The sequence below is a fragment of the Excalfactoria chinensis genome, chromosome 14 (assembly GCF_039878825.1).
Source record: "Excalfactoria chinensis isolate bCotChi1 chromosome 14, bCotChi1.hap2, whole genome shotgun sequence".
Classification (NCBI taxonomy): Eukaryota; Metazoa; Chordata; class Aves; order Galliformes; family Phasianidae; genus Excalfactoria; species Excalfactoria chinensis.
In genome coordinates this window covers 6,888,517-6,905,673 of record NC_092838.1, presented here as the reverse complement: position 1 = coordinate 6,905,673, position 17,157 = coordinate 6,888,517, and the positions used below count along the sequence as shown (strand labels likewise).

The 17,157-nt window shown below is 38.2% G+C and overlaps 1 protein-coding gene across 1 annotated transcript in view; it reads right to left on the bottom strand.

The window, feature by feature from the left end:
* Positions 1 to 17,157, bottom strand: part of USP7 (ubiquitin specific peptidase 7) — a 56,571-nt gene that overhangs the window by 4,681 nt on the left and 34,733 nt on the right. The window contains exons 7-27 of the mRNA XM_072348995.1: positions 16,915 to 17,045; positions 15,039 to 15,093; positions 13,916 to 13,996; positions 13,737 to 13,827; positions 12,889 to 12,971; positions 11,871 to 11,980; positions 11,301 to 11,457; positions 10,333 to 10,477; positions 9,626 to 9,756; positions 8,444 to 8,578; positions 8,189 to 8,290; positions 7,334 to 7,439; positions 6,854 to 6,946; positions 5,860 to 5,927; positions 5,214 to 5,314; positions 3,701 to 3,854; positions 2,342 to 2,409; positions 1,118 to 1,226; positions 942 to 1,019; positions 552 to 652; positions 32 to 131 (exon numbers count right to left, since the gene is read on the bottom strand). Coding sequence (XP_072205096.1) covers positions 32 to 131; positions 552 to 652; positions 942 to 1,019; positions 1,118 to 1,226; positions 2,342 to 2,409; positions 3,701 to 3,854; positions 5,214 to 5,314; positions 5,860 to 5,927; positions 6,854 to 6,946; positions 7,334 to 7,439; positions 8,189 to 8,290; positions 8,444 to 8,578; positions 9,626 to 9,756; positions 10,333 to 10,477; positions 11,301 to 11,457; positions 11,871 to 11,980; positions 12,889 to 12,971; positions 13,737 to 13,827; positions 13,916 to 13,996; positions 15,039 to 15,093; positions 16,915 to 17,045 — 2,199 coding nt within the window. The remainder of the gene's footprint in view (positions 1 to 31; positions 132 to 551; positions 653 to 941; positions 1,020 to 1,117; positions 1,227 to 2,341; positions 2,410 to 3,700; positions 3,855 to 5,213; positions 5,315 to 5,859; positions 5,928 to 6,853; positions 6,947 to 7,333; positions 7,440 to 8,188; positions 8,291 to 8,443; positions 8,579 to 9,625; positions 9,757 to 10,332; positions 10,478 to 11,300; positions 11,458 to 11,870; positions 11,981 to 12,888; positions 12,972 to 13,736; positions 13,828 to 13,915; positions 13,997 to 15,038; positions 15,094 to 16,914; positions 17,046 to 17,157) is intronic.

Here is a 17,157-nt window from a genome sequence, read left to right as displayed (position 1 = left end):
ATTCAAAGGCAAGTTTTAAAGCAGCGTTTACCTCTATTCGAAACGTTCGACTTGTTGCAGGTGACAAACACTCTAGGAGCTCATCTTCCTGATGGACGCCGATTATTTTGTAGCTTACAATTTCTAGCAGCCTTCAAAACAAATTAAAAGAAAAATAAGCTTTAAAAAAAAGAAAAAGGAGGAGGAATCCCTCTTCGATTTTACTGGTCCAAGAGTTTTCAATTGTTTCTAAAGTCATTTAAAAGAAAATGACCTCACTTTTCGCTCCTGAGAAGTGAACAGTAACGGAACACTTGAATTGGAAACATCATTAAATTCTGAGTTAATTGATGAATCTTCAGCATCTCAAGGACACAACTTAATGAAATACAAGATGAATAATGACATAAGGTTCGTACTTTTATTTAATAAGAACTCTCTTAGAGTGAATCTTGAAACCTGTTAACACAGCATCAGCCTCCATTTGGTAACAGTTTCCTTAACATTTTGAATTCTAAGGATAACTTCCCGCACAGAATCCACACAATCACAAAAGAAATCCAAGTTCCTACCTTAATTTCCCTGAACCTTTTTCAGAGAGCTCTACAACTTTTTTACATTCGTCTAGCAGGTCCCGCACACACCCATGCTTATCTGGATATACTGTTATTTCCTGTGGGATATTTAAAACAGAAAAGTGATCAGTAAAACCTGGCACTGTAATCCATCAGGTCAAAGCACAGAATACAGTAGACTCTTCATCAAAATCCATCTTCAAAAAATGGAAATTACTGAAGTGAACACCCACTTCGTCTTCTAAATGCATTAAGATCTGGCACAGGTTTTGTATAAGGCACAGCCCTGTTCTACTGTGCTGCACATGAACAGCACTGCAATCACAGCCTTATCAACCTGGACTAAAGAAGTAAGGACAAATAAGAGTAACAGGCAGCCTCACTCACCTCTTCCCTAAATTGGCTATTTAGCCATATGCATTTAAAACTTCTTCTGTTTTCAAAATCAGTTATTTTCATTTTGAGCTTAAAGAAGAAAAGAGAAACACTTTAGGCATACTTTGTATAGGGCAGATGGTATTTTATTTTTTTTACCCACACCAACAAAAACAAAAGACTCTTACCTGTTGATAGTAAAGCTTTTTAGGTTGCCTAGGCTTGAAGAACTGCAGAAGATCTCTTAAAGTACCTTCATAATTGTGCCTAAGGGGGTTACCAGGGCCGTCCCTATAACTACGAAAGAAAAATGAAAGCCCTAAATATCTCTCCAGAAACAACAAACTGAAGTACCAAGAAAGCTTTTATTCCTGTCTACCAGTTCCACATAATCGGTAACATGGCTAAGCAGCATTATATTCAGTACATTAATGATATTTTTAAGAACAGGTATGGGCTGGGAGCAGAAATACCAGTCACTGTGTGCCTCAGCTCTCTTCGATATTAAAAAGTTCACCTTTAATCCTGCAGTAGCAGACCTACATTCCTCTGAAACTACACAGCAGTACTGGAGTCACATGCTTTTGATTGTGACAGATTAATTTGTGGAATCAAAGGACACAGCACAATTGCAGAGTGACCACAGCACTGTAAACTATACAGAGCTGTCCAAATCAGGACAGGCATGGTGAGGAAGAGAAGTACCTGCAGGTTAATAAAGAGCCCTCTGCATTTCCACAAATACAAGACAATGATACAATCTGTGTGCATATATCTATAGTGACAAATTCTGTTTTCTATAGATTCAAATCCAGTTTTACACAACTGTGCCTGAACAGCACTTGAACAGAAACATTCCATTTAGAAGCCATGTGAGACCACAGCAGTTCTATTTTGTTGGGCCAGGACGGAGTTAACTTTCTTCATCTGCAGACTTCCAACAAACAAACAGTAAAAATAAAAGTCAGAGTCAAGTCCTGCACATAATGTTATAACAGCAGCAAAAATCCTGCTTTTATCTGTGTCGGCTTCTGGTTTCTTCCATTCCAGAAATCTACATTCACTGAAGTGGCATCTCCATTAGTTTAATAATTCAAGCCATACAGAAAAGCAATGAAACAATTAATGGCTTCAGAAATTCTGTCATATCAGGGATCCTTCCACATGCTTCTGTCTCTCAGTTTTACTTACTCTTATAGAATGTGCGATTCATGGAGTCTCCAGCGTCAGCCACTGTAGTGGTCGCTAAACTGTCCTGACAACTTGCTGCACTAACATTTTATTGGTAAATAAATGGTTTACAACCTGAAAGAAGCTACAAATTAACTGCAGCCTACCTATTTTATTGGGCTGAGTATTTTAAAGGGTACTTTAGACACAGAAAACCACACACAGAAGAAAATCTGTCTTACCCTTGAGACTTGAAAAACTGTAATAGCATTGGATCTGTGTTAAGTCTTTGTGCAACTGTCTTTGCAACCTGCAAATAAAACTGTGTGTAAGTTCTGCATCCTTTTCAATTATGGCATCACACTACAATCATACAAGAGAGTTAACACACACAGCGCTTAACAGCTAAGGTTGAAAGGGACCCCTGGAGGTCGTTTGTTCCAATTCCAATCATTCACTGTAGTACTTCAGGAATATTACGTTATAAAAATTCTGTGAGATACAAACTCTGTGTGTTCACTTCTCTAGGGCTACAGAAACTCCACGTATGTAACTTCTGAACAATGAACAGAGTAAGATTTTCAAGCAAATAAGAAGATATTTCTCTCTTATTATAACAAACCAGTCACCAAAAGGCCAAAAAATCCACCATAATAGCTTAACTCTTACTTTATTATAGTACTACTCAGGAAATAAGCAAAAAACTCCCAAGGTTCTTCAATTCACTCAAAGGACATCAGTTTTCTGATTCCTATCAGTATTTCAAGCTGCAACTTCACAGGAAGAATGGGAATCTTCTGCTTGCTTTCCCTTGCCAAAAGGAGTTGTAAAGAACTTACACTTAACATAAAAATGAAACAAGCCAGGCACCGAGAAGCAGACACTGAGGAAAGATGGAAGTGATCTCTGATTTTCTCTATATATTCAGGTGCTCAAAGATCCTGCTTTTCATGACAGTAAAATTTGATCTGTTTTCACATACAAAGTACATAAAACTCTGACAAAAGCAGGTGCAGGAGAACTGGAGGGAGCCAGACCTAATGATCGGGCTCCAGACAGACCAGTCCAACTTTGCTTATTTTAAAAGCTATTAGAACAGCTCCACTGTCCAATTGTCTTCTTTTAAAAAGCCTTGCAATCACAATTATGAACACAACAAATTTGGTCTGTTATTGCCATTGAGTCTTAGACAGCACTGTGCGGAGAAAGCAGTAGTTTGGTCCACAACATTAATACTGTTGATAAACCACGAGGAAAACAGGTATCATCAGCATCCCAGGGTATTTTTCCTATTGACAGCTAAATAAATTGGACAAGTTTTACACGTTGTTTAGAAAGCAAACCCACCATTTCATTAGAACATCAATTTCTAGAGCAGAATGATATGTAAAGAATTGTGCTGTCAATTAACTTGCTATTAATACAACCAATACTTTTAAGCACTGGTGACTTTCCTAGTTTTTCCCATTACCACAATGGAAGTAACAAATAAAAACCTATCTGCTCTCTTCTAAAAGATATTTATTATCCCTTTGTGAACTAATGCAGAAGTCACTTTCAGCACAAAGAAATAAAAGTAGGGAAAAAATTAGGATACGTGCCTGAAAGTAATTCATCCTATTGGATAAAGTAACAACAAAACCAGGGTCGTTGGGGATGGTTTTATCACAGAAAATGACATCCACACGATGATAGAGGTCTCTGAAGTATTCCTTAGCTGTTGGCAGCTCACTGTTATCGTTTTCTGGGTCATCCCTACAAGAGTAGACAAATGACAGTGCCATTACATATTATGCTGTTACACATACACGTAGCTAGGGCTCTTAAGAACAGGTTCTACAGTAAGTCAGTGACAGTTGAGAAATACAGAAAGAAAGTTAAGAAACCTTTTTAAAGAGCCGCCACTTGTACACAGTGGAACTAGCACAGTCAGTATTGACTCACACCCTTGAATACTTTTGTGCAGTTCAAGAGCAAATGCACTTGCACACTGTGCTTGACCATTTGGTAATCTGGCAAAGGCTGACTCCACTTGTTTCAATGCAGCATTCCAGCAGTGCTCTTCCCTCCCTCTCCACCCTGGCACATCAGTGCATGTCTTTACTAATGCTGACAAACTTTCCATACACCGCTGTGTTAATCGCTTTGCACAGAGGTCAGCACTCCTTGAACCACAGAAGCAAAACCACCTGCACAGTTGCTGGTTTGGGTCACTACTGACTGGTACCCCTATCTTCTCAGCAGAGAAATAGCACCAGGGTACAAGCTGTGCACTTACCCAGAAGTCAGCAGCCAGCCAAAGGTGCATAACACCAACTGGGTCAACAGGGAATGCGAGTTCCAAGGCATGACATGAGAAATACATTCATCTCACATAATCTGGGGTAAGAGTGCTGAAGATAGACTAGCTGGCTTCCACCCACTGTCAGCCCATGGAGAGAAACAGAGCAACACAGTTGGGTGTGACCATCAGGAGTGAGAGCATAGAAGTGCTGATTTATAGCCCTGACAAGCTTACAAAAGATCGCTTTAATGGATATAAGGAGCAGGAGTTCTCCTTTCGCCTTGGAGAAAACTCTGGTTGAAGCACCAGTACACCTATGAGCTGCATACACTCAGACAAACTGGGAGAATCACCACAGACCAATGTGGAGCGTAATGTGAGCACACGTAAAAGGAAAAAGGGAAAGCAGTTTAGTTCTAAGGTGAAAGGAGCTCCAAGTCAAGAGCTCATATGGTAGTAATGGTACAGAGCCCAAGCCCTGAATTGCTGGTAAGCTCTTCTCTGTCTGAGTTATGGTAGCTTCAAGTAAAAAGCTGCAGAACTCAGATGTGTTGCTGAACCACACTCTTCAGTAAGAGCAAGACGTTTTTTAATATTTATGAGTGTTAGTTTTCTAAACTAGGATGAATTTCCTTAAATGATGTGATGTGGTAATTAAAAAACAACTATCTATCTTCCTGGAATGATCAAATGAGAACTGCTGAGAATATGTTTACTGCTGGAAAGCTATACCTTGCCCCTGTTAAAGCATTAAATTAAAGGAAGTTCTGCTTTCAAAGTGAACTAGGTGATTTAATTGTAGCAATAAATTGGCCCTTTAAAATACGTACTTCTGAAACACTATGATGTCACCATCCATGAGTTCATCAAGAGCTTTATCAAGAGACACATCATAGTCTTGAATCCTTTCTGTTAAATTGGGTTTAACTTCCTGCAAGGAAGAACAAGAATCACATGGAATAAACAAGAGACAACACAGAAAGTCACAATATTGAACTTAATCAAATAAGGTAACTTGTTTCTTCTATCTACAGAAAGAATTGTGTATGTACAGACACATATTTTAGATAAATGTAATCTTAGCTAACGTTCAGATGCACTTCATTGTTACTGGTAAAACTGTTTTTACCAATACTTCACCTTAAAAACTAACTTCTGTTAAAATTCTGAAGTATTTTATCATTTGGCATTATCCAATTCTAACAAAAATTCAGAGATTAACTTTCCACTGATGCAGCTTCCAGAAAGATGGGAGAATACCAATTAAGGCTACTAATTTTAGCAGCACAGTATGTCCCATATTGAGCTTTACATCTCAACCTTGGTTATTTTTTTTTTTACACCTCAAACTTAGTTATTTTTTCTTGTAATTATGACATCTTGGAACGTTATCACACAGCAATTCATCCCTAAAGGAAACTCACTACTGGCACAGTAATTACAACTTTTACAATAAACAAGTCTATCAATCCAAACCTCATAGAGGATAAGGTTAGTTTCTTGTGGAAATCCTGCTCTCTCACACATAACTGGAAGCAAGTCACCTATTGGAAAAGAAAAGGAGTATGAAACATGTTGTAGTGCTTGCAAGATCCATCTGCAAAAGAACGGTAAATCTGTTTCTTCTACTTTCTCCTTTTAAAATGCCTTTCTAAGGAATGGAGCCTTCAATGTTAAAACTTCCCATATTGAGATTCGACTTGGAGAGAGCCTTTAAGGTTTCCTTCCACTTCATCTGAACAAACATGCAAGACCATCCAATATCAAAGAGGTTAAATAACACTGTTCTTTCTCCAGAACAGCATTTTCACCTCTCTCTGGAAAATTCACATGGATAAAATGAAAACACAGCAAATTTGTACGAATCAACAGAATGAAATATCTTAAATGAAAAGGTATTATATCTCAGTGGCCATGTGCTCAATTCTTTCAATGGACTCATAAAAACTAAGGCCCACAGCTAAATCAATCCAAGCAGCTCTCCTCAGGCTACCGCCACGAGAAGTCATACAAGAATGTTTTAAATGCGACAGCAGAAGTTCGTTCTGCAAAATAATCCAAAATACAAGGGAAAAAACAGGGAGCAACGTCACATCACAAAACTGTACAGCAAGTTCGAAACAGCTGTTCATAGAATCATAGAATCACCAGGACCTATAAGATCACCCAGTCCAACCGCCCTCCCATCACCACTGCTACCACTTTGTTCATGTTCAGAACCATCTGGTGAATGCTGTAAATCTGTAACAAAAAGTTAACTGGCAGCCAGTGCTGTGTTAAGGAGATGCTTTCGGCCTTGTAGGAAGTTTCACTGTCTATATCAGGAAAAAAAAAAACCTATCAGAAGACCTGCGCAGGCATTAGGAGAAATCAATTTCACTCTGTGGCCTACCTTTGATTTCAATAAAATATCTACTATTAAAAGTGAAGCAGATATACAATCTAATAGTCTCTATGCATTATAACTTACGTATTTTACAGGATATAGGTGTGTAGATATGTCCACAATAATTCAAACTCCGAGTTTTCGGATCATACATCTTCAGAAACAACATTACATCATCTAGAAATCAAGACACAACATTTAGTCTTAAATAAGGCTTATCTGACCACACCTGGAGAAAAATCACTTAGATACTTTTCTTTAAGCTATAAAAAAGTTCTTCCTTTATTCACTTGATTAATATCATTAAAACATCCTTAAATACTGATGTTATATATGCCTGCATATGTTTATAGAAAATAAATTATTCAGTTATTCCAGAAACATTTGAAACATGCCTTTCACTTCAGAAGAAATGAGGGCAAAAAGGGCATAAGAAAAACTCATTCCAGCGCTGTAGCTTGATGAGTACATCAATGACATCATTGAAAAACAGGAGCGTACACCATTTCTTGAGATACATCCAAAGAATTTTGCATTTACACAAGATTTAACACATAAGCTTACGATCTTTATCAAACTTGGGTAACGTTGCTCCAGTAGCAGCCATCTCTGGATCTACTGTTTCCAAAAATATTGTCCATGGGTTTTCATTGTCACTGAGCTCAATCATCTAAATGGAAGATGTGGAAGAAGAAAAAAAGTCTCAGGGGAAAATAGAATGAAATGGCTGTAGATATTAGTGAAATTTTTGTCAGACACAAAACTTTCTGACATATTCTCTGTGTGGGAGAGAGTTTTGTTTTTTTTCTTTTAGCACGGCTGATGACAGCAAGTTTGTGAAGTTTATTAAGAGAAATAATGCCAGATAAGAAATATAAAATTTTAATGAAGTAAAAGAATTGCATTTTTCTTAAAGCTGACCTCTCTCGTTTTCACTTGAAAATACACCTACAGTTATCACTATTAATGCATGGAAATAACTCCGGAAAAACACAGGACTACTTGTACTATTTAGGCACAATATTTTAAATTCTAAGCAATACATTTCATTAAATCCATTGTTTCTGCCCAAATAGCACAAGACTCGAGAAGATATTTACACCCAAAACCTAACATAGAAATTATGATGCTGGAATTCTAGAAATTATGACTTTCTTTCATGGAAAGAGTTACACACTACAGCCCTCCTTCCCTCCAAATCAATCCACTACATTTCTAAGATTAGAATCCACAGAATAGCTTGGGATGGTAAGGACCTTAAGGATCACCCAGTTTTAGTCCTCTGCAATATAAAACTTTACCAGACGGAGGATAAATTGAAACCCTTAAAAAACTGATGTTTCAAAGTTAGATTCTGAAATCCAACTGAGAATCACAGATGACATACAGAAGAAATGTTCTTTATCAGTGAATACTTACTGTTTTATTGCCATCTGCTTCATTATCTAACATTGCAGGTCTTTTTGTTCCATTACTTCTAGCTTGCATTGGCCATAATCTGATCTGATCCTGGGGAAATCCCTAAAATTAAAGTTGTGACAGGAAACAAAAAAGATTAAGATGCTTTCTGAACCCAAACAGAACTTGCATTTTAAAAGGAATGGAAGGAGATAATGACTAAGCTGAACACATTACACTTGAACAAACACATATGGTCAGCTACAGAAAGCTTACCATTGTTTGAGAGAGGTTTTGAACAAATTCTGTCAGCGTGGAGTTTTTTAATACTTTGAAAACAGTGTATTTCACTTTCTCTTCGTCGTACATGTCATTGCCTTGGTGGCCGCAGAACTGATCCTCTGCTACTATCTGAAAATTGACATTTAAAGGTTACTGCTTACATTAACTCAGCTCCACAACACACAGCCATCTCATGACCATTTCCTATGCAGTGCCATTGGCTCTCTGGATGGTATCACACTGCTCGCTGTTTTCACAAGGAAAATTTCTAAGTATATAGACTACAATGAGATCTAGTGAGTCACATCACTAATAAACATAGAGCAAATCTTATAAATGAACAAGACACCAGCAGCACTTAGATCCCAATCTTGGAAAAGTACTCCAACAACAGTGGCACTTTAAAAATGCCTGAAAAAGAAGCAGCATACTTTGTGTATGCAAGGATGACACTTCCTGCACCTGCTGCAGCTGTTAAACTGATAGACACAAGGTACAACTCTGCCAATCCTTCCACTGCAAATAGCCCTCGTGTAAACACAGTATTGAGTGAGCTTAACTTCACCAGCACTGCCACTTATGAACTCCAGCAAGAAAATGCAAAGAAATATGGAGGCAAACAGAAAATGGATTTTATTTTCTTTCGCCAGATGGGCTCTGGAAAGAGCCATAAACAGGGATCCTTAAGGCAATTCATAACAATTTAGTCCATCTGGCTTTTCCAAAAAGATAATTGCAAATATAAGCACTCTCTCCTGCTTCTACTCGATGAGCTCAGTCTGGCAGATGTCCAGCCTTGCTGCCTATGGCTAGATGCATTCTAATTTTAGACAATAATTCCTGAAGGAGATAGAAGTGCAGTGGCAGGGCAGTCCTTTCAAATAACCTCGTCCTTCTCCTTTCACTTGAACTTACTATTTTTCAATGCAAGCAACTTCCTGAGCTTCTAGAGAAAGCAGAAATGCCCATAACATGCTTTGATTTCCCAGCACAGCAGTGTTTCATTAGTACTCAGTGCATACATAAACATACTAAGAAGCACTGAAATTATCATCTCCGTGAAAACATTACTTCCAAGCTTATTCAAAAGCTGAAAATTAAGGTTTGTCTTGGGTGCTCAATATTCTGCATTTTAATGGGAAGGCAGCTGCAACTTGATCTGTTTCAAAAGCTGACCTGCACTTGCATGTAGAGGTGAGCTTCCTGCCTCTCCTTCCTCTTCTGAGCCTCTATTCTTTTCTCTTCTTGTAGCCTTTCCACAAGTTGTTGAGGAATATCATGGTCCGTGACAGGCTGCAAGACTTCACCTACAAAGGTTTTATGATATCATTTCAAAATTCACATCAAACGGGGTTTTCATACACACTTCACTTCCTCTGACTTGAAGTCAAAACCAGACTTTTTCATCTTTTAATTAAAAACGTGATTTGATATCGTTGTGTTTTGGCAAAAGTAGCATTTTCTAACCTGAGCCAAAATACACTACGTCCATGAAATAAATAACATAGATTTCAGAATTAAATATTCATTTCAGGCTTAAAAATATGTATATTTACCACCAATCAACTGTTTTTAATACACAGATCTACATATTTATAATGGATTAGATGTAGTTTTTGTGATTTAAGACACTAATTTTCCACCCTACAAAACAATTAAGGCTGAAACACTCTGTTAACACAGCCTTGCCTTACTGTGCTAAGACAAGACAGCAGAGGATTAGAACACCCTTCCTATAAGCAAGGGAAATGATGGCTGATCCCCACAGAATATATAAAGTTCAATTATAACTCACAGAGCCTCTTTTCCACAATTCCTAAGTAAAGCACAGCCCTAAGTGTCAATACGCCTCTCTAACTCGGAACAACACAGAGTATACATACTTAATTTTGATTCCCTGATGTAAACCAACATGTAGGCATTAGTGCAGTGCCGTACAGACAAGTCGTCGTCATGGCCTCCATAGTTGTGTTCAATTGCTTCTTCCTTTGTACATCTTGATACAACGTCGTCATCAAATTTACACCACTGGAGAAAATTTTACATGAATGTAATTTTACACACAAAAACACGTTCTTGGGTGACAAATAAATCCTATTCCCAGCATATCTACGGCTCTTTGAAGTAACCTGAATTCGTCTTCAAGCAGCAGGAGGTTAAAAAAAAATCTAGTTCAGTCTAATTGGTGCTACCTGCTACAGCTACAGCATTATGGAGAGCAGAAGAAGCAAACCTTAAGAAATGCACATGAACATTTTGCACTGGATACTGAATGTTTTTAGTCTGATAATTATACGAATAATTCACCTTATGACTCTTCCTCAAGTATTTAACGTTGCTGTATGAAGCCCAGATAACTGACCTTATTTTTAGAAACAATACAGAGCAATGGTTCAATGTGCAAATAATGGTAATCTCTTGTAATTTTAAAGCAGATTACAAGAAATTATAAATAAAACAAATAAGAGCAATTCAGAGTGAAAGACACATAGCAAGAAATCCACAGTAAAACCTGACTATTCCTTTTCCTGTGAACATTTATGCAGAAATCCAGTGAGCTCAAGGGAAGAGGCACCTGACCCATAAACATCTCATCGGATCAAGTCACCTGAACCTGCAGCAGTCCGACATGCAAAGATGCTGAATTTTTGAGTCACAGAAAGATTCAGATTTGCTTCAGCATGAAGTCAGTCTAAAGAAATGTGGGATGAAATTTGCTTGCTATAGATATTCAACACACATACACAAGACTGAAGGAATCAAACATCAACTGCAAAGAACTGTCCATCGCGAAAACATCAAGCATCTATTTACAAAACACAAATAGCTTTAGCTGCTTTTCAATACTTACTTTTCCATCACCCTTTGGATTTAAGTAAACAACATAATGTCCACCATGGTTATCTCCACTGTGTACTAAAACAGCATGAAGAATGTAATTTGCAGGATCTTTTGGATCTGTTTTTTGCAAAAATTCATCTAGTGGCAACTGTTCGGGAAACTCAAACCTAATTTTCAAAGAGAATTAACACAGGTTTAGTTGTACTTAAAGAGATGAATGCTATCACGAATACCAATATTTAAGCCAAAGGAGAGTGTCAAAAAAGTGAACAAGTTACAGTGACATTTCTATCCAGGATATGAATACATTGGTAGGCTTTACACTGCTTTTACAAAGAATAAAAATAACCTTCATAGACACAGCTCTAAGTGATTTAAGTATTGCATTTGTCACTCAGAACCATAACACTTGTCAGTGCACCTTCTGGGGACCTCTAACATACACCTATGCACACACCTTCTTCTTGGAGCTGGTTCAAGAATTGAATTTTTTCAAATTATTCTTATATTATTTTTTTTCAATTCCAAATATATCAACAGGTCCAAATTCTACACCAGAAAAAGTCCCCCGAAAACTTACCTATCGTTTATCTTGATGTTTTGATCAGTCTGAGGATCATACATAAATCTCATGAGCTGTAGATGTAGTACTGGTGGCAGCGTTAGGAACTTCACACCCTTCTCTGCCTCCTACATATTGTAAAGGAAACAGAGGGTTGGAATTGCAAGATTTAAAATACTTGTCTGCTGCAGACACTTTCCTATGGACTTCTGTTTTATAGGCTCGACACAACAACGTGCAGAGAACAGTCAGCTTTTGCTCCAGTTCTGAACCACCTTAATGCTGCACCATCTTCCCTGAGTTACTCCAGCAGCATCACTAACCAAGAAGTTACTTCATTTAAATTGAAAGCACACGTGAATATCTCAGAACAAGCAAGTCGTGTATATATGAAATCCAAAAAATACTGAGGCAAAAACTGATTTCTGATCAGTCAGGAATTTCATGTCCCTACAGAAATTCCACTGTACCCTGCCAACAGATACTTGGCTACCAAACGCTGCTTCCTGAACACCTAAGAATATACAGAACGTTACTGACAAGATCTGCTATATGGAAGCTGCAAAAATAAGACCTAGGTGGGAGGGAAGGACTTCTCCTTCCTACAGTGGAAGCAACAAGGTACGACTGAACAGCTTAGGAACGTGCACACGGATAAATGGTTAAAACTGCATAGGTTCATATGATGTTCTTAATGGAGACAGAAAAAATGACCTCTTGACGTAACTTTTAGAGCTATGCTGCTTTTTCAGCAGGCAAATAGGATGGTCTTAAATGAATTCTCAGAAGAGGTTTATCATGAAAATCATTCTTGTCACTAGAACAGTTTTAAATACAAAAGCAACATTTACTGCTGATTGGACTGTTTTCAAATCTAAAAGCAATTAAGAGGAACTACATAAATGCTTGCTTAAAGAGAAAAATGAACAAGATCGGTTGATACGATCTCAAGTCATTGCATCAGTAGCAAAATTTTTTCCCCTTATATTTTATTAAGGACACAGAAATAAATTTTAAAATCAAAGAATAAAAATACCTGCAAGCCATGCTCTCCTGCGTCGTACTTGTTATCACCATCCAACTGCTCCACTGCAACATAGTCAATGAAGGACTCAAAAACTAAATGAAAAAGATTGGCAAATAGTAGGGAAAGAAGAAGAAAAATATAAGTTTACTCTAGCCTGGAGGCTTAAAGTATCCGTCAAATAACATTAAGACATCAGAGATTGAATATTTGTCTTCATTGCTATATTGTTTAAGAACATCAAGAAACACACCAAAATTGTAGAGGCAAAAATAGGAATTCCAACAGATTTTAAAACCAGAGTTACAACTGTCTGCCAAATCTCCTGTTCTCACTCTGCAGCTGCTAAGAATCAAGCTAGACGATTTTGTCTGCTGGAGTCTTACACATTCTTTTCTATGTCTTGTATGCCAAGCACTTGGTAAAGTGATGAGAAGGGACCAGTCTTAGGTTGCTCTGGTTAGTTTGTTCTTGTTATCTGCTTGTTGCTATGGTCAAGCCTGAATAAAATCCTATTTTCCACAAATTAATCTCCAGATATAGATTATAACCTATTGTGAAAACACTGTTACTAAGATGGCACTGTAAACAACTTTATTACACCACTAAAACTCCTACAATTCAGTGTTTTAAGAAAATTTCCCAGAGAATTAATTAGGTGGGAAGGAGCAAGGAGGGGAAATGGGAGAAGGGATGAAGGGCTGAAAATAAAAAACATTTCCTCTGAAATTCAACCAAGGATCTTTCAAAGTGCTGAGCAACAACAAAGGAATTTGAAATCTGCAGGTATCAAACTCAGTGGTAAAAAACAGCCCAACATTGAGGTATTTCATTGGTGCATATTTCAATATATCACTTACTATTTTTCTTTCCCTTTATACTTAGCTGGATATCATAATAATCTTCTATTCGTTCAGATCGATAGTCTACATGTTTGCATTGGATATAAGACTGTAAACAAAAATAAACAGGAGAGAATTTCAATGTATGCAAAGTAACAGAGTTAATATTTAAAAATCTTAACAGATTAAAGACATACCACCATCTTTCCTCTGAACAATTTGGGAATAGTGCCTTCTACACATGTGCCTTTCATTTTATTTTCCACGTTATCGAGCAGCTGAAAGAAAAATCAAATTTCTTTTACACCAGATAAACATGCACAGTGTCTGATTCACTCATCACATACGAATGACTACTTCACTCATTAAAACATTAATCTACTTCCATTAAAAAGTTTTAGCCTATTCTCACTGGCACCTCCTTTAATCCTCCAAATCCTCCTCTTTCTTCTGGAAAATACTCTGAGGACCACCTCAGATACCATCCTTTGAGTCTGAAAAACCTCACAGGTGTGATGATGCACCTTTATCTTCAAACTACATTCCTCTCTATAGCAATTTAAGGACCACACATACACTCTATTTATTTTCAGCCTTCCCCATCCTTTACAAAATCCTCACCCTCAAAAGGCTGCAATGAATCCAATTCTTAAAAAATAATAAATAAATCAAGGCAAAAGCTCTGAAGTCTTATTGACTTGATTTAAACTAATTAGTGTCAGTATTACTAGGAACGTTACTAATTTGTATTACGTTGGCTGCTCCAAAATGTATTTTATGATGTTGGCCCACAACATCAGAGGCAGATGTTGGGATGTCAGTAGTGGTTGAACCTTCCCACCAATATCCTGTTACATCTTATTGCTGTGTGACAGATGGCAACTGAGAGGCACTCTGACGATGGTGTCTGACACTGAAGAACATCTGAAGCAAAGCTGCACCACGCAGAAAAAAATTACAGCCGGTGACATTCATTGACACCTGCTGAATGTTTATGGAGAACAAACAGTGGATGTGAGCACAGTGAGTCAGTGGGTGGTGCTTTACAGCAGCAGCAACAGTGGGTCACCTCCAGTGGGGCAGATTTTTTATGAGCGTGGCATGTAGGCTCTTGTTCATTGCTGGCTGAAATGCACAGCTAACAATGGTGACTATGTTGAAAAATAACGTTTTGTAGCTGAGAATGTACTCTATCAGAAGTGTTATACTTTTTGTACTGATTGTAGTATCCATGGAAATAAACAGGAGGCATTACTTTTGGAGCAACCTACATATACACACAGTATCAAGACATGTCAGCAAGAAACAGCAAAATCTTACCACTCGACATAACTCCTGGACATCATGTTGCATGAAGCTGTCTAAAGTTTCCCACCTTTGCAGGAGAAATCAACACAAAATTACTATATCACCAAGAAAATTTACAGCTCAGAAGACACTTTCATGATTTCTCTTCAGAAATCAATGATGTGATACGTAGCAAAACACACAGACCCTAAGATACAGTACTGCCTGGTGCACGAGTTTTTCAGCTCTGTAGCATGTACTTGGCTCACAGCCTGCTCCTGGATCCATTTCTCCTTTCAGTACCCCAAGCTCAGAGCAGGAATGGGCAGTGAACACATGGGAAGCTGCTCGGCACCCACCTCCTTTCTGCAGTCCTGGGGACAGGCAGTGGTAAAGCAGCCCAAGCCCTGGGAAGAGCCTAGGGTCAGGCCCTTGCTAGCAGAACGCTTCCAGTTTAAAACCTATTCTCAGTTCACGTCAAAAAACACTTAAGAAAAGGCCTGGGAGCAATTTAGTGCTGTCAGGATAGTTTCCTCAACACGCTTCTTGCTGCCTCCGCACTGAGTGCCCTTCTTGTAGTCATGTTCAAGGCAAATTTACGCGCACCAGAAGCAAATGGGTTTATAAGAAATAGTGGCTCCTTTGTGCTCATCTGAGCAGTTAATCTTGGATGCACAGTAACTCCCAGGACACATCCACGTTACTGAACGTGTCCACACCACCTGTGCTGTACATCTGCAAACAGCTGTGTGAATGGTGCAGGTACAACATGGGCTTCAAAGGCCTCCTCAGTGGCCAAGGTGCACATTGCAGCAAGGCTGCTAGGGCTCCTGCCTTAAGTAAAAGGGAAGAAACATAAAGGAGCCGTTTTCAGTTTCACCATAACATGCTCTCTCACAGAAACTCTTTAGATTTAAGCAGAATTCTTGAGTTTTGGACTCCAGTAGCTCTTCTTCAAACAGTCATCATTCCCATTATATAAAATAAGCTGCATTTACTACAGGTTTCCATGTGAGCCAATGGTTCAACCCCACGCTCTTCAAGCCAGAAGCAGAGGGGCAGTCAGGAGCAATACTAACCTTACTTTCCCCTCCCTCTCTCAGTGATTCATCAGCACCCTTGCACTGCAGTATGCTACTCCCAAAAGCAGGCTGAAATAGCTGTGTGGGGTCCCCACTTGAACAAGATCATTGAACTAATCCACTGGATAATTAGGAATAGAAAATAACCTCCTGAATCTGTAGGCTTTAAAAACTTGACAACTTAAAGGACAAAAATAATCGAAGAGAAGGTTACATCCTAATACTAGGATTTTAAAAGAAAACTCCTTCTGACAACAGCATCAGTTTCTTCTAAAGAAGCCAAGCTTATTTACATTCCTCAGAAAGTCACAGGACCCAATAAAGAACTAAGCTCTACACAGCACTCAGCAAGGCCCCACCACGGTACAACCTTCCCTTTGATTTAAGGAGAGAGAAAAAGAAAAGCAGATCTTCAACCACATTCAAAATATTCTCCCCAAGAACCAAAGCAGGCAGGAGCACATTTGCCAAAGGTCGCTCTCGGCTACAAAATTAAGCTCATGCAACAGCCCCAGGAAAGATCTCTTTGTGCTACTGAAGATGACACAGTTAAGATGCTAATTCAAGGTGAAGTATTTACAATATCAGCAAATCCTTTTAGTGTAACAGGATAGCAGGAGTGCTGATAAACCAAACGTACCAGCAGGAAGAGGATGCCATCAGACAGAGCACTGAGGTTACCAACTTCATTTTAAAACTACCCCAAAAAGTGCAAAGAAAAGAAGGACAGAAAGGCACAAAGAGTCTGATTGAAATAAAACCTTTTCAAAGAAACACTACATGAAACCTACAATAGCCCCAAAATAGCTGAAATTTCCAAAACTTACCCAAAAGATTTTGTTAATTTTTTAGTTCCAACTGGTTTGTCACTATGTTGCAGCTCATAAAACACTCTTTGCAATGCTAAAGGAACACTTTTGGATGAATCATCTCCTTCAGTGGGCATCATGTACACAGCCTGAAAAAGTATTGAGTGCAATTAGTATCAAAGGAAAAAATTCATTCCTCAAATCATTTAATGCACACTTTCCTCTTCAGCGACTTCATACAACTCATTTAATCCTCACTCC